General features: G+C 52.6%; 1 protein-coding gene across 6 annotated transcripts in view; it reads right to left on the bottom strand.

The window, feature by feature from the left end:
- The window catches only part of Hdac7 (histone deacetylase 7), a 36,131-nt gene that overhangs the window by 6,534 nt on the left and 10,490 nt on the right, over window positions 1-19,107 (bottom strand). Inside the window, exons 2-19 of one of the 6 annotated variants that reach the window (XM_027949806.2) lie at window positions 13,162-13,212; window positions 9,725-9,951; window positions 9,517-9,610; window positions 9,108-9,219; window positions 8,416-8,531; window positions 8,055-8,180; window positions 7,563-7,654; window positions 7,261-7,371; window positions 6,945-7,122; window positions 6,556-6,752; window positions 6,165-6,359; window positions 5,201-5,420; window positions 3,315-3,448; window positions 3,071-3,191; window positions 2,743-2,792; window positions 1,316-1,423; window positions 319-374; window positions 75-162 (exon numbers count right to left, since the gene is read on the bottom strand). In XM_027949806.2, coding sequence (XP_027805607.2) covers window positions 75-162; window positions 319-374; window positions 1,316-1,423; window positions 2,743-2,792; window positions 3,071-3,191; window positions 3,315-3,448; window positions 5,201-5,420; window positions 6,165-6,359; window positions 6,556-6,752; window positions 6,945-7,122; window positions 7,261-7,371; window positions 7,563-7,654; window positions 8,055-8,180; window positions 8,416-8,531; window positions 9,108-9,219; window positions 9,517-9,610; window positions 9,725-9,951; window positions 13,162-13,212 — 2,276 coding nt within the window. The remainder of the gene's footprint in view (window positions 1-74; window positions 163-318; window positions 375-1,315; window positions 1,424-2,742; window positions 2,793-3,070; window positions 3,192-3,314; window positions 3,449-5,200; window positions 5,421-6,164; window positions 6,360-6,555; window positions 6,753-6,944; window positions 7,123-7,260; window positions 7,372-7,562; window positions 7,655-8,054; window positions 8,181-8,415; window positions 8,532-9,107; window positions 9,220-9,516; window positions 9,611-9,724; window positions 9,952-13,161; window positions 13,213-19,107) is intronic. The other 5 variants (XM_027949807.2, XM_027949808.2, XM_027949809.2 and 2 more) reach the window with 5 other exon arrangements.

Below are 19,107 nucleotides of genomic sequence, written 5' to 3'. Positions count from 1 at the left end.
CAAGGCATGCAGCCACAGTTCTCATGCCAGGCTCAGGGCTCTTGAATCTAAAGGTGCGAGGAGCCAAGACCTACCCAGTCTACAATGAGAATCTTGCTGGCCTTGCCCTGTTGTTGCAGCTGCCGGCAGGCTATAGCCACTGAGTTGAAGAAGCAGAAGCCCCTGTGAAAAGCAGAGCGGGTCCTGTCAGCCTATTCATTCCCCATGCTGGCATCTGTCCAGTTCCCTATCCCCCAGTACCTAGCGTGGCCCAGCCTATGAGAAGGCTCAGAGGGCCTGTCCCCACCTCATCCCACCCAGGCTTCTCCCAGTCCTTACATAGCTGTGGAATGATCTGCATGGTGTCCTGGGGGCCGCACCACAGCAAAACCATTCTGGAAAGGGAAAGAGTGCTTGTCACCAAACAGCCAGTCCTTGACCTGCATCTGCATGAACCTTCCCCCAGGGCCCAGTCTCCTCTTCTGAGAAGTGGCCACAGTGCAACAGCTGCCAACATGTCTAACAATGTCCTGGCTGGTGCTGAGTGGCCCAGGCCTTGGCCCCCATGCTGGGTGTCCACTGCTTTTAGGCTGAACTTGAACAGAGAATCCTTCCCTCTTGTGTTCTGGTGGTAATTACTTGGCAGTGACAGCTACTGAGTGTTATGTAAAAATTACACACCTGGCCCTGTGCTAAACACTTTCTATGTGAGCCATAGGATAAACATTATCACCATTTCCAGTTCATAGATGAGGAGGAATCCAGAACTTAGGTAAGTTAAGTAACATGTCCCAAGATGCCTGGTTGTAAATGGTGGAGCCAGGATTTTAATACCAGAGCTGTGCTAACTGCAAAGCTTGGCCAAGGAGAGCTGACACTGAGCACACTGTGAACACACTGGGCTATAAGGTCCTACATGGCAGGCATGTACACTTCAGGACAAAACCCTAGAAGGTGCCCCGCTTAGAGCAAACAAGCATGACACCAACAGTTGTAGAGCCCCTTGGCCCTACATAAAAGCAACAGGCTAATGCATGAGGTCCAGAGATGGCCTATGATTTATCTACAGCCATGCAGTGGGTCTTAAATGGTCCTGGATGATCAGGACCCTGTGTCTCTAAGAAACCAGAGTCCAGGGGCAGAGTGGCTTGATTCCCCAAGTAACACAAATCTCAGGTTCAAATCTTACCCTGCTCCTCAGAGCCCTCGATTTTGCCTCCCAAACCCTGTGGCAATATCCAAGAGGAATGAGAGGTCAGGGATTTGGGCTCTGAATCCTGCTTCCCCATCCTCTGCCTCCTCCACGGTGTGCCTGCCTTCAATCAAAACCTCCTACCTTTAGCTCACGGGAAGCCACTTTGAAGGCGAGGTCAGTGACGCTGCCAGAGGCCCAGCGGGCTGCATTGGAGGAATGCAGCTCGTTCCAGATGGTGTCAGTATCCACCTGTGGGGGCCAGAGTCAGAGCCCGCATCATCCAAGGCTTCCCACAGGAGCCAGCACCCAGTGGGGTGGTACCCATCCCATGGCCAGGACCCCAGGGGCAGGGAGCTGGGCAGACGGCGCTGCCTCCCCAGTGCCCCACCGCCCAAAGGCAAGGCCTCCTGTGTCCCCCAATCCCAGCAGGGCTTCTCCTTCCCAGCATAAGTCCCAGCACCAGCCTATTTGTGGCCAGCATTCTGCTGGCAGCATCACGCCTGCCTCCCCGGTCAGGGGAGGGGGCATGGTGTTACCTGGGCGGGATTGGGGTTTGGGCCGGGAGGGGGTTTTAAGCCCCAGCTGACTCTGCTCAGGCCCTGCGGGACGGTCGGAGCTGGAGGGGCCGTCTGCACCACTGTCTTCCACTCAGGGCCCCTAGCCCAGGCTGGGAGGCCCCCCAAACCCAGTCCCTGGGCCTCAAGGCTAGGGAGGGGCCGGGGGGCATGATGGGGAGATGGGGAGGGCGAGGCGGACCAAGAGAGGCGAGGAAGGCAGAGAGAGTCGCAAGAGGCTGGAGAGAGAGAGAGAGAGAAGGACAGAGAGGGAGAGGAGGGAGGAGAAAACAGAAGCAACAACAGTTGGAAAAACCAGAAAGTGGCAAGAAATGGGGAGTTGTGAACAGGGCACTGACTGGCTCCCAAACAGCCCCCCCACTACAGCTCCCATTTTCGCTGAACTTGACCTCCATCCCCTGCCTTCACACACCATGCTTGATACCACCACAGGGAGAGCCTTGCCAGAGCAGGCAGGAAGCCCTTGACAGGTGAGGAGTGAAGAAGCAAAGCTGGGGGTTGGGAGGCTGGGTCCCGGCTAGGGAAGTTCCTGGATCTCCAAGGACACAGGGAGAACCACCTCAGCCCCACACTATGCCTAGTGGGGACCAGCCTGAGGCCACTGTGACTGCTGACAGGCCCATTGCAGGGCAGACAAAGGAGCCTGGGGGCTGGCGTGGAATGGCCCATGCCCAGCCACTGGCGCCTTAATGAGAGGGGACAATCTTAAGCCCCAATTTTGGCCTTGCTCTTTGGGCCTCAGTTAATATCTACCAAACATCTTCTAAATAGGTGGAGGCACTGGACTCCACAATCAGGGACACTGACGGACCCAGGATACACCCATCCACAAGGAGATTCCAGCCAGCAGAGGGGCATCATGGGAAAGTCCCTGGCCCACCAGGTCTGGCAGAACCACAAGAACAGCCAGTGGGGGCTGGGCCTGGGAAGACTGAAGGGAGGAGAGTCGAGAACACTAAGCAATGCCCACTGGAGACCTCTGGGCACACTTACCCCAACCCCACCACAGGGCAGCATCACAAACATCCGCTGTGCCAGGAGCCCTGTGGGGAGAGGACCAGTCCATGTGAGTGTGGATGTTCTCAGCCTCTGGTGTGGCTGGGAGCAGGGAGGCCCAGAAGAGGCCAGGTAGGTGTTGAGGGAGAGAAACCGGGTAGGGAGAGGAGTAGCTGGGCAGCAGAGGGATGGGAGCAGTGAGTTCAAACGGGGATGTCCAGGAGGCTGGAGGAGGCCGGCCCGGCAGGATGGAGAAAAGAGCATGGGAGCGGGTAAGGTGGGTGTGCTCGGGGATATCTGGAGCCAAGCACCATCCATCTCCTACCTTCTAGCTTCCCATTGTCCAGTTTGAGGCGGCTGAGTGGGTTGGTGCCATAGAGGAGCACATGTCGCTCAGAGTGGACTGACTGCAGTTCCTCCAAGGAGGCCTTCCGGCCCCGGAGACACTGAGGAAGAGCCCACAGAGTTCCTAAGCCTTTGTCTACCCCTCCGCTTCCATCTCTCACCCTTTCTTCCCTCCCATTACCTTTACCTCCACGGGCTCTGAGACCCCCACCCAGCCTCCTCACCTCACACTGGCTCCGGAGGCCTCGCTCCTGCAGCCGGGACCAGATGCTCTGGATGCGGCCAGCGTGCTCAGGGTGCCTGCTGTTGTCTCCACAGGAGCACTGATGCTTCAGCATGACTGAGTCATAGACCAGCCCTGCCGGGAGCAGGGTTCAGGGCAGGAGTGCCAGAGAGCACCCCAAGCCCCCAACAGTGAACTACTGACAGACCACCCAGTGCCCACATGGATCCACCTAGAGTCAGGCATGGCACCACACACCCCATACAGACCAGCATTCCTCATCCTGCTCCGCTGCTGAGCCCTAACCCTGCACTTCCATATGTACAACTCCACGAGTGCCAGGGCAACTGGACAGCCTGATGGACACATCAACACAGGGCCAGCCAACAGAGCTGCCACACGGCCGCTGTCTCCCCACATGGCCCATCACATCTACCGTGCCCTCAAGGGCTCAGGGAATAAACAGCCGGCCTGACAGCAGGCATTTCCCTCTGGGTATCGTGAACCCAAAGGCCACTAAGGGGGAGCAAGAGGAGAAAGAATTCCTAGGGAACCCCCAAACTGGGAGCTAGGTACTCCACAATAACACAAGGCCATGTCATACAATGACCACAGCTCTGGAGAGTGACTATAGCCAGCTCAGCCAGCTCTCCCAACTGGGAATCAAAGTATTCAGGAAAAAAAAAACAAATTCCTAGGTACTGAACATGTACAGACATTTCTTCTTTGTCATTATTCCCTAAACAATATAATTATATAACTATTTGCACAGCATTTACATTGCAGTAGGCATTATAAATACTCTAAAGATGATTTAAAGTATATTGGGAAGGGCCGGGGATATAGTTGAGTGGTAAAGCGCTTGCCCAGGATGCATGAGGCCCTGGGGTTCAATCCACAGCACCACACACAAAAGAAAAAAAAAAAAGAAAAGTAAGTGTGAGGATGTGCACAGGTCATATGAAAATCCTATACCATTTTATATAAAGGTCTGGAGCATCTGTGGACTTTAGTATTCCTGTAGGGTACGAGGTAGGTTTCTGGAACCACTCCACAGGGACCAAAGAATTATTTCAGCCTGACCCAGGGGAAGCTTCTAGAGGTCGGTAGAGTACACTTCTATGGCAGGGTATCTGCATATCTTGGGACACCACAGACCTTCAAAATGCTCAGACCGTTTGACCCAGGAATGCTACTCCTTAAGAATGACCCTCAGAAAATAATCCCAGGATGAGTAAAGACTTATGCATAAGAGAATTAAAATGAGGAAAAATGAATAACAATCTAAACATCCAACCAATAAGAAATAAAATAAAAATAAAACCCTGAGATGAAATAAAAGAATCTCAGTTTTGAAGGTTAATTATATCAAGACTAACTTAATAAAGCGGGGTACAAAATCTAGTCAATGTATTCATGGCATCTGCACAAGTGCATCTAGCTAGAACACAGCCTGTACTGACTTACAGCAGAATTTAAGATGAGTGACTTCTGGGTGGTGGGATACTACTCAGTGACTTTTATTTTATTATTATGCTTTTCTATATTTTTCAAAATTTCTGAAATGCTTTTGAGCTTTTTAGAAACAAAACAACAGTAATAAATAACATTTTTGAAAAGGGGTAGACATGGTGGCAGGGGACTCAAATTCTTATACTGGCCAACTTGTTACATTACCAGAGGCTTGTCACAGGTTCCCTGAGTCTTGGTGTCCAAGTGTAAAACAATAACTTATCTATCCACCTGCTTCATGGGATACTGTAGGGGTCCAGTAAGACTAGGAAAGCACTCTGAAGTCTCTAAAAATGTACCAAGTGCCATCATGTACAGACAAGGACTCGTGTTCCCAGGCCCTTCCTTCTGCCCCGCACTCTAATCCTGGCTTACCTGTGGTGAAGGGCAGGGTCCTGGGGGGTGCCTCTGGATTGGTGAGGACTCGGGCCTGGCAGGTGGGCTCTGGGGTCGGTAGAGAGGCAGGTGCAGCTGGGGAAGACTGAGTCCTGGACAAGGGCCGGTGTCTGCCCTGGGCCAGAGGAAGCAGCACAGAGTCCCCGATGCTTCCCCGGGAAAGCCGCCCGGCCAGACGCTGCTGTTCCCAGAGCAACATCTGAGGGAAAACAGGCGCCTCAGTCTCTAGTTTCTCAGAATCTGCTCCATCTTCTCCTAACCAAAGTCTTAGGAACCTCCAGGCATACTCCTTTCCTGAAGAGATTCCAGGATGCATCTAGCCCTGCTTCCCACCTAGGCTCTGGCTTTTAACTCTCCGAGACTCCTACCCTCGACAGGCCCCTTAAAGACCTACACCCGAGATTGACCACCCTGTTCCACCAGAGCTCCCTAGGCACTTCAGCTCACTCTGACCAGGATCTCCTCATCTACAAGAGCTATGCTAGAACACAGGGACTTGCAGAGGCACTGTATATATATGGACTATTATCAAGTATTATCATGAAATTGTGTCCTCCACCAAATTCATACACTGAAGTCCTAACCCCCAGGACTTCAGAAAGTAGCCTTATTTAGAGACAGGCAGGATCTTTGCAGAGAAAATCAAGTTAAAATAAGGTCATTAGGGTGAGCCCTAATACAATAGAACTGTTGTTTTTATTAAAAGAAAAAAATTTGAACACAGACTGGGGGAAGACAGTGTACAGGGAGAAGACCACTGTCTGTAAGCTAAGGAGAAAGTCCTAGAACAGATTCTCCCTCACGGCCCTCAGAAGGAAACAATCCTGCAAAGACCTGGATTTCAGACTTCCATGATTGCCTATCTACCTCCTTTCCCCATCTTAGGCCAGGCTCTAGGCCTTCTGACTACACTTTCTGACGGGCAACTTGGGCACAGCCATACCTGCTGGTGCTGTGGGAGAGAAACGGGGCCTCTGGCTTCAGGCTGCCCATGGCTTGACTCCCTGTGTTCCAGGACATCATCCACCACCTGCCCTACTCCCCGGCCATCGGTCTCTAGGTCCTCAGCTGAGGGTATCTGTTGCAGTCGGGGCTTCTCACTCATCTTGGCTGGTCTCTGGGGAGGTGAGATGGCTGGCTAAGAAGCCAGGTGGAGCAATAGGGGTGAGGTAGGAGGTGGTGAGCTGGGCAGGGCAGCCATTCATCTTACTAGAACTCTGGTAGTCATCTTCTCTTTTGCCTCCCAGGTTCCTGCCCTCCATAAGCCCCCTTCTTCTTTCCCAGGATCCCAGTTAAGCATCCCCTCAGTCCCTCCTCTACCCAGTTCCTCTCACCTTGATCAGCTGGATGTGAGGTTTGAGCCGCTCCGGGCGGGTCTGCAGGGGGCCCAGCAATGGGGAAGCAGTGGCACTGGGGGGCAGGGGCTCTGAGCGGGTCCAGCTCAGAGGCCAATGGAGGCCTGACCCAGAGAGCCGCTCGGTGGTCAGTAGGGACTGGGCTAAGTGGAAGGGCAAGGGCCCAAGCCCGGGCACTGGAAAGAATGGGGTGGGGCATAAGGAGGGAACCATGGGGAGCCAGGGAAGGAAGCAAGGGCGTGGTGGGGGCAGGGGCTTGGCAGGGAGACGCACAGGACTAAGTCTGGAAGGATGGATTCCCTCCTCAAGCGTGGCCCTTGGCAGGGTGCAAGATCCAGCCCCTTCCCAGGAGAAGCCGTAGGACTCACCAGTCAGCAGAGGGGTGTGAGAGACTGAGGGATCCAGAAGGAGAATGGGCTGCAGGCGAGAGGGCAAGGTGCCCCCAGCCTCCGGCTCCAGACCGTGGGGCAGGAAGAGGGGAGCATGGGGGCTCCCCAGGACTGGACGAGGGCCCAGAGCTGGATGGGTCCTGCGGTCACCATCACCCTAGGGGAGAGGCAGGGAGAAGTCATGGGGAGAAGATTCCAGCAGAGGACTGTGAAGGTGATGGGGTCAGACAGGAGGACAAGGGTGTGAATGAGGCTGGATGAGCTTGGAGTGGGGGAGGGGCGCCCAGCCACTCACCCTGGCAGGGGCGGGCAGCCCCAACGTGATTGTGGGCAGCAAGGACACTGTCGGCAAGGCGAACGGGGCCAGAGAAGTCTCCTGCAGCCGCAGCCTCTGGCCCAAGAGCGCCTGCCATGGGGAGCAGGGCGACGGGTCACCGGTTCCAGACCTCTACCCCTGGCACGCCTTTCCCAGAACACCCAGGAGGCCCTGGTGGGGGCTGCCCAGACCCTGTGGCCCCAGGCCAGATTGGGCCACTTGCTGGAAAAAGGCTGAACCTCAGAAGTGCCCCAGGAAGCCCAGTCCCCACAAGGCCTTACCTCCGAGCCCAAGACAGGGTTGGGGCCATGCTCGCTGTCATTGGGGGAGCTGCACCCTGACGCAGGCGTGCTGCTACTACTAGGGGAGGAGTCTGAGGGTTGGGAAGAAAGGGAGGTGTAATCAGGGCCAAAGGGTAGATGCAAAGGCATAGTGTCCCCTGGTGCAGGATTCCCAGGCACAACCCCTTCCCCAACAGGTTGCCTCTGCTTCCTGACTTATTCCCTGACGAGCAGGAAGATGGCAGGCCACAGCTAGGCTACAGCATCTTGGGCAATTTTTTTTAAAGGTGCTCCCTTTTCAGACAAATGTCAGTTTGCCCAGTAGGAGCTGCCTATCAACCCCAACTCACCTCACAGTGGGTGTGTGGGATATAGTACAACACACTTGGTAGCCCCCAAAGGGAGACTCCTGTCTACTAGGGGTAGGGGGGACCCAAAGGGTCAAGACCAACTAGGGCCTAGGACAACCCCACCCACTCTGCTGGCCCTCACCTCCGAAGGTCTCTGCCGGCCGGCGCCGGAGACTCGGCGGCGCACTCTCTTTTCTAAGCAGTGGGTTCTTCCTCCGCTCCAGGGACTTCTTAGGTTTGTAGCGTAGTTTCAGGTTGGGCTCAGAGACTGGCAGGGAGTACCAGCATTACTCAAGCCCCATGGCAGCCACCCTTCTCTCCTCTGCCCTTAGGTCCCTCCCCTTCCGGTCATCTCTGAGAGCTATGTAAGAGAAAAGCCCACAGCATGCTGTTCCTGCCCAACCCAGCACTCCCAGCCCTCCTGGCTCTGCACTACTGACCCAAATTCAAGGCCCTTCCCCTAACCCTAATCTGAAGAGTTCCTGTCTGTCTGTCCAGCTCACCTGTCTTACGCAGGGGGAAGTGTTCTGGGGGGTCACTGGGCAGGCTGGGAACAGGAGGCAAAAAGCTGCTGAGCATGGAGCGGGCAGCTCCTTCTGTATCCAATGGTTCAAGGGTTCTGTGGAGTGAGTGCCAAGGTGCTTCAGAGGGGCGGACACCCAAAGGCCCACAGAGACCTCACACTGCACAGCCGCCTTCCTGAATGTGGGCCCTGGGACCTGCCAGGGAGGCAGAGATGACAGGGCCAGGCAAAAATGGGAGCCATCTCCAGGTGGCAGCAGTGGGCTACCCATGCTACCCAGCAGCCATAATGCAGACCTCCAATCTAGGCATAGAAGCCAGAGTCTGGGTGCTTGGTAACAGGCCCACTAGGGACTTAGTCCCCTGCAATAGAAACCTGCTCTAGGAACTAGGATATTTTTGTGCTTAGGGGAAAACAAAGAGAGAGAGTCTCATGTGCAAAAGAAAGCCAGGATGGGGTGTGAGTATGTGTACAGGAAGGGTCTCAAGTGAGAGAAGGAGAGAGAATGAATGGAGAGAAGGCAGACATTGGTTGAGGTGTGTTTGGAGGTGCATTATGTGTATAGGAAGGGCGATGGGCCCTGGGGAAGAAAGGGGGCTGACAGGGTAATATGGGGGTGGGGGGGAACGGATGTGGGAAGAACCCGAGGGACAGGTGGGGACAGGGAGCTACCTGTAGGGAATGCTGGGGCTATTGGGATGGACTGTTCTCTCCAGGGCTGCTTGCTGTTTCTTCAGGATCACTTCTGCCAATTTCTGCTTGACCACGCTGCTGGCTACAGCACCTGTGGGGCAAAGGGTCAGAAGTGGGCTGGGAGAGGGGAAACAAGTGGCCTCCCAGAACATTCTCTGCCATTGCCCTGTCCACATCTCCAGTACACAATGTCTCAGGGACTCCTCAGGCAAGAGCCAAGCCTACGGCCTCACCTCTCCCATGAAGCCTGCAGACACCCCCACACCCACCTCCATTTACAGGCACGCAGAGAATGACCCAGCAGCTGTGACCCTCCCATTTAATGCTTCCCAGACCCAAGGGTAATCACAGACACCCAAGTGGGGGCAGGCAGAGATCCCATCCTTACTTCGCTTGCTCTTGTCCTTATTGAGAAGCTGCCGCAACTCTTGCTCCTGCTGTGCCCCCTGCAATTCGGGCATCATCGGTGGGTCCATTGAGAGCTGTGGGTGGGGCCAGCAGCCCAAGAAGAAGCAGGAGTCGAGGCCTGAGACTGGGGTGGAGGAGGCTGCAGGGAGAGAGGGAGGGAAGGCATGTGCAGGGAGCTCCGTCTTTACCCTCATGGGCTCGGCTGTGCGCTGCTGCTGCTGCTGCTGCTGTTGCTGCTGCTGCTGCTGCTGTTGCTGCAGGCCTGCTAGGAAGAGGTGGCGATGAAGGCGCTGAGGATGCTGCAAGGCCAGCAGTGTGGGCTCTGGCTGGGGCTCCACTGCGGGCCGCTGGCCCACTCGCAGGTCCATGGGCTGGAGCTGAGGGCTTGGCGTGTCTGCACGGGGCGTGGGGCAGCCTGTGAACAGAGGGGCAGGGTCACTGGAAAGCTGATCTCCAGGGACTTGAGCACAGGCAAACTCAGCAACAGCAAAACACCTCCAATGGGCCTTTTCTCTTCTTAATCCTGGCCTGCAAGTAAGTGCTATCAATTCTATTTTGCCTGTAGGAAAGGCAGTCATAAAATTACAAAGCCCCTCTACCACTGCATTGACCACTCCTCCCCAGGCCTGGGCTGAGGGCTATGGGGATTTACTCACACTGCATCACTGCTGCAGCGGTACATTCTAGGCTCCACCCTCTCCTTCCCTTCCTTCCCTCTGGAATGAGGGGGTTTGCCCAGCTACCCTCTAATGGGTTAGGCTCACCAGCAGAGATCAGACAACAGACCCTAAATTGTGACCTCTTGTACTCTGTCGTGAGTCCTGGGATTCAAAAGTGATGGCTGGGGCCCATAGCCAGCCCTAGTTGATCACCCTGGACCTGTTCCCAGTGTGGAACACTGTTCCCAATGCAGCTTCCCTCAGCTCATCAAACCCACATGCTCACGGAGGCTGCTCCCAGCCCCTCCAGGCCAGCTCTGGGCCTGGCCTGGTGAGGACAGCAGGCTCAGCTGCCTCTTCTCCAGTGTCCTCTGCACCCACGCCAGAAGCACCCTGCCAAGCCCGTGGGTGCAGGGGTTATTTATAGTTAGCCACCAGACCAGGGTCCATGCCAGCACAGCCAGCTGGGCCAGGCTGCACTGAGCAGCCAGAGACTTGGAGATACTGGGAGGTGGAGCTGCAACAGGGGATTATCCTGGGGAAGGGAAAGCAGGAGGAGGTGGGAGCAGGCCATTCCTACTACAGGACACACCATGAGGGAAACTTCCCAAGAGAGCCTCCTTCAGGCATCTCTTTATGGAGCAGCCACAGCTGTCCTCTGGGCCTGGAGCTGAGGGGACTGGAAAAGCATCCTGGCAAAGTACCAGTTAGGGAAGCAGGAAATGCAGCCTCTAGGACCAACACAACCACTAATCACCATCTTAACATCTATAGTGCACCATGTGCACAAGAGTCTGCAAAATCTGTCATCTCATCACCTCCACCTGTCCTGGGAGGTCATTATTACTATTCTGATATGCTAGATGAAGAAACTGAGGCCCAAACATAAAAGGCCTGTTCAAGGTCACCCAGCTAGGAGCACGGTGAGCATGGTTCCCAGTCTTACAGAAGTCAGTGCTCTATTTTCCACCAACTTCCAGGAAGTTACCTCCTTTGGAGGGGGTTTCTTGCTGCGCAAAGGAAGAGAGGCTGACAATAGGTTGTCACTAAGGGAAATCACTCCAACACTATGACATAGACTCAAGAGGGGCAAAGCAAATAGAAATCCACCGCGACTCTCCAGATATCAAGAAACCTGAGGAGATGGGTGTGCATCCAGATGTGGCCACAGTAGACAATGCACAGCTTTGTCCCACCTCCTCCTGCTTTCCCTTCCCCAGGATAATCCCCTGCTGCAGCTGTGTCCTCACTCCTCATTCATGTGGCTATTTAGGAGTCTAGAGTCCCATTCTGGTTGAGTCTGGGTCTCCAATGCCAACACACTCCTGCTCTATGAAAGGTCTCAGTCCTCCGAGGTTCTGGTTTACTGGCTTCCTGGGATGACTCCCCTAATGATACAGGGCTTAGGGGAAACCAAGGTTGGTCACCCAGAACTAAGGACAGTCACTTCAGCCACACACACAGGCTAGGAGCAGTTCCCCAACAGTCGCCCCATTCCTTACTCTCAGTACCACCACCACCTAATGCGCAGGAGGCTGCTGAGAACTTAGGGAGGGCTCTGCCTGGAGTCCTGCGGAGCCTGTCAGGGTGATTTAGCATTTGAAGACTCGATAATCTGGTCCTAACTCGGCTTCTCTCAACTTGGTCTCCTACATCTGAACTCTCCTACATCTGAACACAAACCTTCCTCCTCAGCTATCAGCTTCCACCCAGTAACAAGCCCACGTACAGAATGTCCTCTGAATTTTTTCACAATGTCCTCCTACTAGTGCTGTCCTCACACTTCTACTTCTACCTTTTCAAATCCTACCCATTGCTTAAAGCCCAACCAGTGTCTTTCCTCTTCCCTGGACCCAGTGCAGAGCCCAGAGTCCCTCCCTCTCAGATTTTATGTTCACTGCTCCCTGGCATGATAGGCACTTTGTGGGCAGTCCCATACCTGAGTTAAGCTCCAAGGGCAGGACTTGGTTTTGTGAATTGCTCATTTTATTCCCAGGCCTAAAATAGTACCTGGCAAATGATAAATTCAACAAACATGGAATCAATGAATAAATCTCTGTATCCCTCCTAAAATGCTTCAGAAGGTACCCTGGCACAGTTATGGGGCTCATTAAAGATTCTGGAATGAATGGATGAACTCATGAATCAGACACCTCTCATTGGATATTCGTCACATATTGCATTGTACTATTTTTTCTCTCCTTTCATTTGTGTGTTGTCTCCCCAAACAGCCTATAAGCTTTAGGACAGCTGGGACTGAAACAAAGATCCTGAGTTCCATTCTCCCTTCCATACCAAATTACTAGGCATCAGGCTGTGCATTCTGAGTTGTCATTAAGGAAGAGAAAGCCTCAGACCTCTAGTCCCAAACTAGCCCTGTGGGCGTGTCCTAAACCAATGCAGCAACAGAAAGTCCACTCTGAATTTTTTCCCAGAGTGGCCTAATAACAGAGGAGGTGTGGGCTAGCAGGGAGGACAAGGAAGAGAACCTTCTCACCAAGGCAGAGGAGTCTTTTCTGTTCCACTGGAGCAGCCTGGGGCATCTTCCCACCCCTCAAGGTCTACCATGCCCTCCCTGCAGGGTCAGCTGGGAACTGAACAAGTCAACAAACAAGGACACACCTTGCCCAGTGCCTGACGTGGGGCAGGGGTCTGAGAATAAATATTAGCTTCCTACTTTCTTTCCTGTTTCACTAAACCCAGCCAGGACAAGAGGAGCATCCCGTCTTTCCTTTTCATGTTGTGCTTCCCAGCACTGCAAGCAGCCTGGACCCAGAGGTGCCTATGATTCCATTCCTCCCCTTCAGCTAGAACCCCAACTTTGTCCCCTCCACTGGAACCCCAACTTCCCAACTCCGGCCCATCAGCCAGATCTCTGCTTTTCCAACCCTGAGTCCTCACGCCTCTTATGTCCCTTCCATCCACTTCTACCTCCCACCACAGTGTCCCTCAGGCCTGACTCTTACCTGTGCCAGGAGGACTGGGGCAGTGGGCACCCGGGCTCACCTGGGTCCCATCTGTAGAGAGAAGAGAGACGGAGTAAAGGAGTGCTGAGAGGGGACAGGGAAGGGACAAGGGAGTAGAGAGGTCCACGCCAGACAGGCTCCCTGCTGCTGCATGCTGACTGAGAAGATCTCCAGCTCCCTCTTCTTCAGTCAACTACCGAGAGTAACTCAGATACCTCAGTCGCTTGGACCCGGTCCACAGCAAGAACTGAAGGAGGTCCCGGCTCACCCAGCAATGCCCTCAGCCTGCCCTGATTCAGTCAGATACAATCTTCCCTGGGCAGCCACACCAGGCTCCCATAGTCTGAAGGGAAAGAAACAGACTGGGGGGAGAGATAGGAGCACAGGGTGAGGAAGTCAGCAGGGAGTAGGGGAGACCAGGCCTGGAGAGGAGAAGCAGGAGCTAACAGGCCTTCCAGGTTCGAAAAGAAAGGAGCAGGCAGGAAGAAAAAGGTTTCTACAGTTGGTGACTGGGTTATGGCCTGGAGGGCCGCCTCTGGTGGAACCTGTAAAGTGGTTGGATCTGGAACTGAGGACCCCACAGTGAGGACCCCTTTCCTCCTACTGCCCCATCCTTTGTCCAGCTGCCTCTGTTGTCCTAGAGAAGAGACCCACCTCATTCTCCTTCTTGGATAATCTGAGCTCCTAGGCTCCTAAGTCTAACTCTGGCCTCCTATCCCATCAGAACCTAGGAATCTAGAGTAGAGCCCGGGGTTGATTGGCAACAGAAATACCCCTGAGTTGGGCTGATAGGAGAAGACAGAGGTGAGTCCTAAGGCCACCTGTCCAAGGTAGACATCTTTCCCTCCTGCCATCCCAATTCAGGGACAAGGACCAAGAGGCCAGCTGGAAGAGGCATTTGGGGGACACCTGGGCCAAAGTTGGAGGAAATATTCCCTTTTTTTTTAATATTCTTTGTTTTTTTTAAGTTGTAGATGGACACAATAGCTTTATTTTATTTGTTTATTTTTATGTGGTGCCAGGGATTGAACCTAGTGTCTCATGCATACTAGGCAAGTGCTCTACCACTGAGCCACAACTCAGGCCTCAGAAGATATATTTTCTGAAGCGCAAGCAGAAGGTGGTGTGCTCTAGACCTGAGCTTCAGGGACACTCACAGTTCCTCTTCCAGAGCTGAGAAAGGAGTACTCCATGTAGGCAGGCACTGTGGGGGAGGGGAAGCTCCAAGCACAGGGACTCCCACACTTGTGCCCTCAAACACTAGTGCCCCATTTGCTTTGGTTGGTTGATGAGAAAGTTCAGTCAGGACATGTCATCCCACCTATTCAAATTCTGCCCAAGCCCATCCCCTCTTGAGGATCACCCTGACCTCTTCTCACTTCCCACAGATTTGCTCTTTGTCCATCGCTTCACTAATCATGGTCTTGGTGGTGTGATTTGTCAGAATATCTGCCCCTGATTGCTTGCTGGGCACAAGGCAGGCCCTGATGGTGATGGGTGAATTGAACATATGATGGTCTCCTGACTCCCTACCTAAAACATGGCATGAATATTTCTCAAAGTTTGTGATCCCCAAGGAACATGTATGCTAGAGGCAGACTGCCCTCCCCCTGTCATGGTAACCCTCAGGCTGGGTGTCCTAGGACCTCTTCTTTCTTCTGTGGTACGTGGTTCCCCCAAGAGAGGTCTCTGGTCTGGCTCCCAGTGTACTCCCAGAGACCACGTCAGCCCTCGCGTCCCCTGCCTTCTGAGAATTCTGTCCCACTTTCCCTTTAGTCCCTGCCCAAGGACTGGTTAGCAGCCTTCACACTTAGGAGCAGAGCCAGGTTCTCTGTGCCTCTCTCCCTGGTAACCACAGATTCTGGACACCAAGCACTCTCTGGACAGAAGAAAAATTAATGACCCTGAAGTGTGTGTTGTCAAAGGAACTATTTCCAAAAGCACTTCCTAGAAAAAAAGTCTTGCTTCTCCTTCCATTCCCTGGCTCTGTGCTGAGGGCCTTCAAGTTCAGAGGAGCACAGCAACTGAGACAAGACCTTAGGAACAGCTCTCTTTGTGTCCCAGAAAGACAAAAAGCATCTCATGGCACCCATCAGTAGACAAACTGAAAGGAGAAAGCAAAACCTGCATTCAGGTTCTGGCTTGAGTTTAGGAACAACCCCCCACCCCTTCTCATTGACCTCACTGCCTCTCTTAGAGGGCTGTTAATCACTCATTTGGGGTCAGACCAAAATAAAATGAGGAGTAAATGGACCCAAGGGACCAAGAACACTCACTGCCCAGGGTTGGACTCTTCTCCACACAGCTCTCTGCAGGTTGAAGAGCTCTCTTTCTTAGAATCCTGGCTACTCCCCATTTCTATCTTCTTTGGAAGCAACTGTGTACAGTTTAAGAAGTAGTTTACTCAGTATTGGGCATCTGGGCCTACTAAGTCACCTTCCTAAATAAACCAGAGAACCTGATCTCACCCAGAACCAAGAGTCACAGAGTCCCTGACCTGCAAGTTTCCCAGCCCTTGGTTACCTTCAGAGTAGACATAAACACCACAATCTACCCCATGAGCACCTAAAACAAGCTAGGTTCCCCACTACTCCTACCTTATTGCCTCAAGCCCCAGCCACGGGCTTACTTGCCCAGCAGTTGTGACTTTACCCCCTACAAGCCTACACCAGATGGCCAGAAGACTGAGACTTGGTGATCCCTTATCTCCCAGGGGCTTCTGGCATTGTGTTGGGGTACAGTCTTTTCCAGGATCATTGTCACCCAAATGCCTTCTCCCAATGTCTCTGATGTCATTGTTCAAGATGTTCCCACCTCCCAGGACTCCTGACTAGCTGAAAAGGAAGCAACAGAAAGGCTGGGAGAAAGCAGGCAGTAGTAGGAAGTCAGCATTCAGGGCTGACCCCTTTCCCAGCCTGTGTTGCAGCCTTGGATTCTCTGTCCCTGACCAGGAGGGGAAGTTTGACTCTACAAGGTGGCTGGCAGAGAAGGTGATATGGCTTCAGGAAGATTCAAAAATAAACTAAACAGTAGAAGAACACTGTGACGGCCAGGCCCCTGAGACCCAGCGAGGGCTGAGCATGGAGAAACTGCTCCTCTTCTAGGCATCTGCCTCTCAGAACCCAAGCTCACTAAGAGCTGATGGGGCCTTAGAGGTCATTCAGGCTGATGTTCTCTCACTTGGCAGAGGAGTAAAGAAAAAGGGGGAAGATGCTAGGTCATGACCTCCCAGAAGGCCAGAGGTCTAGCCAGGCCAGGCCAGTGCAAGAAGTGGATGCAAAATAATAGGTGCTTGGGCTGGGGTTGTGGCTCAGTGGTAGAGTGCTCGCCTAGCACATGTGAGGCCCTGGGTTCGATTCCCAGCACCACATATAAGTAAATAAAATAAATGTATTATGTCCACCTACAACTAAAAAATAAATATTAAAAATATATATATATATATGCTAACTCCCTTCACAGGAGGCCACTGATGTTGGGGCTGAAGAGAAGAAAATATGAATGAAACTTGTTTCTTACTCTCAGAAATTTCAAATATAGCCCTTAATTTTTTAAGGGGTACTACTTAGAGATACTTAGAAAACTCTAATAATAATAATAATAATAATAAAAGGGAGATCAGTAGAGTAGACAAAGAGAATCAGGGGGAGGGAGGAGGGGAGGGAAAGGGAGGGTAACTGGGGAATGAGATTGATCAAATTATATTATATACATGTATAAATATGGCATACTATTATGTATAATTATCATGCAACCAAAACCAAAAAAATTCAAAGAGTCCAAAAGTATAAGACAAAATCTCAGTTCCTCACTCATCCCAGACTCCCTAGAACCAGCCCTTTGTAACAGCATCTTTCTTTCTTTTTTGTTTTAAACAGTAGTAGGGATCAAACCTAGGGCCTCGAACATGCTAAGCAAATATTCTGCCACTGAGCTACACCTCTAGCCCAAACAGTGTCTTGTGATCCTCCTCCAAAAACTTCTATATCACTATCTTGGTACTAAACTACTTTTTTTTTTTTTAATTCATAACACAATTTCTATTTCCAAAATTCTGAATAAAAAACAAAGAAATTTAACAACTGATTATCAATTTATTAAAACAGTTAACTTACATATCTGCAATGGTGACTTCAACCTCCAATCCTGACTTAATACTGATGGAAGTAATCTGCTTAACGATCTCAAGAGGGCTGTGCAAATCAATGAGTACTTGTGGATTCTCATCTGGAAATGTTCCCATGCCTTGGAACCTTCACCATAAGGTGTTTTCTAAACTGCTTCGTGTTCAGATTTATCCAGAACCCAGGGGCTGAGACTGAGCTGGAAACCTCTGCCACGTGAAACCTGGTAGGCCACAAACTGTGAGAAAAGTGAGGGTCCAATGCATAGAGGTCACTGGTTTTGAGGTCAGGCAGGAGTGCCAGAAACACACTTTAACCTGGTCAAGCCCGGCAGCCCTATCTGCCATCAGGAGATAAGAACACCTACTGGAAGAGGCCAGCTGAGCTCAGCAGTGCCGGCTGAGAGGTACCCAGCAGGTGAGGCTGTTCCCTCAAAGCTAGCGATCCTCACGGTTTGCCTCCCAAACCTGTGTGCAGCCTCCGTCTGCCATTAGTTATGGAGTGTCTGGTCCCCACTATCCTGTCTCCTCAACCACAGACCATTTTCTCCTGGATGCCTCCCCCACCCAATCTCTTCTCCCCAATCTCTCTTAAGTACAGCCTCTTCCCTTTCTCATCCACCTGAACTTTTGTTTTGGTGATGGGGACTGAACATGCTAAACTAAGCATGTGCCCTAGCTACCCTCCAGCCCTAACGAACCTCCATAGGCTAAAATTTCATCATGTGCCACAAGCTGTTCCAGGTGCCTTACACTTGCTCGGTTGTCTAACACTTATGACAAGCCTATGAGGTGGTTACTGGTTTTATCCCCATTATATACATGAGCAGACTGACACCCAGCAGCATTAAATAACTTGTCTGAGGTGACACAGAGCAGCTCCAGAATCCCTGCTCTCAAGCAAAACATCCCACTGCTCTCTCCAGCATTTACACTTCTCTCTGGTGGGCCAGCATAGGGCAGTTGCTGGCCCTTAATAGGCATGAGGAAAGATGGGAAGATCTCAGAGCAGAGCCCCCGAAACTAAGTGCCGGTGGTAATCCCTAGGCCTGCTGCAGGTGAGAGGGCAGCAGCTGCCCTTCTGGTCTCTGGGCGCCCTTGAAGGCAACCTTGAAGAAACACTTATAGCAACTGCTGACTTGCAGAAACCAAGCAGTGATTTGGGACTGCATGCTAAAAACAAGAGCTGGCAACAGGTTGGGTCTTAGAAGAGCATCAGCTCCATATTCCCTGCTCTTGGTGCCCTGCCCGGTGCTTTTTCTAGAAGATCCCAAGTCCTTCTGAGACTCTCATTAGTATCCCAAAGCAAGCTGCATGGTTTCTGTGTACAGACAGAGGGGCCAGCTGGCCCTTGGGGCAGAAGCTCAGCTGGCAGGTGAGCAGCCTGGAATGTCAGTCTGCCCAGATGGAAGCTTCCGGTCATCCAAAGCAAGGGGACAAGAGGCCCTGTAGGTTCAGCAGCTGTGCACCCAGAGGGCAGAGGCTGGATATGCAGACTACAGACTGCCCTCCAGCCTCCACAGTGAGCATGCCCCTTTCCCCGTCACCTCTGGGTGGCTGGGGCCCTGTAGCAGCTATTTTTAGCTCTTGACACCTGGGTATTTTGCAGCCGCAGGATGTCCGGTTTGGAGTCTCTTTCTGGGAATCCCACATGCGGCTGTTGTAAACAGCCCCACGCAGCGGTGGCCTGAGCTGGGAGCCAGTACCCACCCCCCTCACTTCTGCTGTTTGAGATGAATCAAACAGGAAGCAGAGGTAACCATGGCAGTGGCAGCTTGAGCTCCCCAGGGGTGGGAAAGCATTCTTCCTAGCTTCTTGTCCCC

Source organism: Marmota flaviventris, chromosome 3 (assembly GCF_047511675.1).
Source record: "Marmota flaviventris isolate mMarFla1 chromosome 3, mMarFla1.hap1, whole genome shotgun sequence".
NCBI lineage: Eukaryota > Metazoa > Chordata > Mammalia > Rodentia > Sciuridae > Marmota > Marmota flaviventris.
This window is presented reverse-complemented; position numbering and strand designations above follow the sequence as displayed.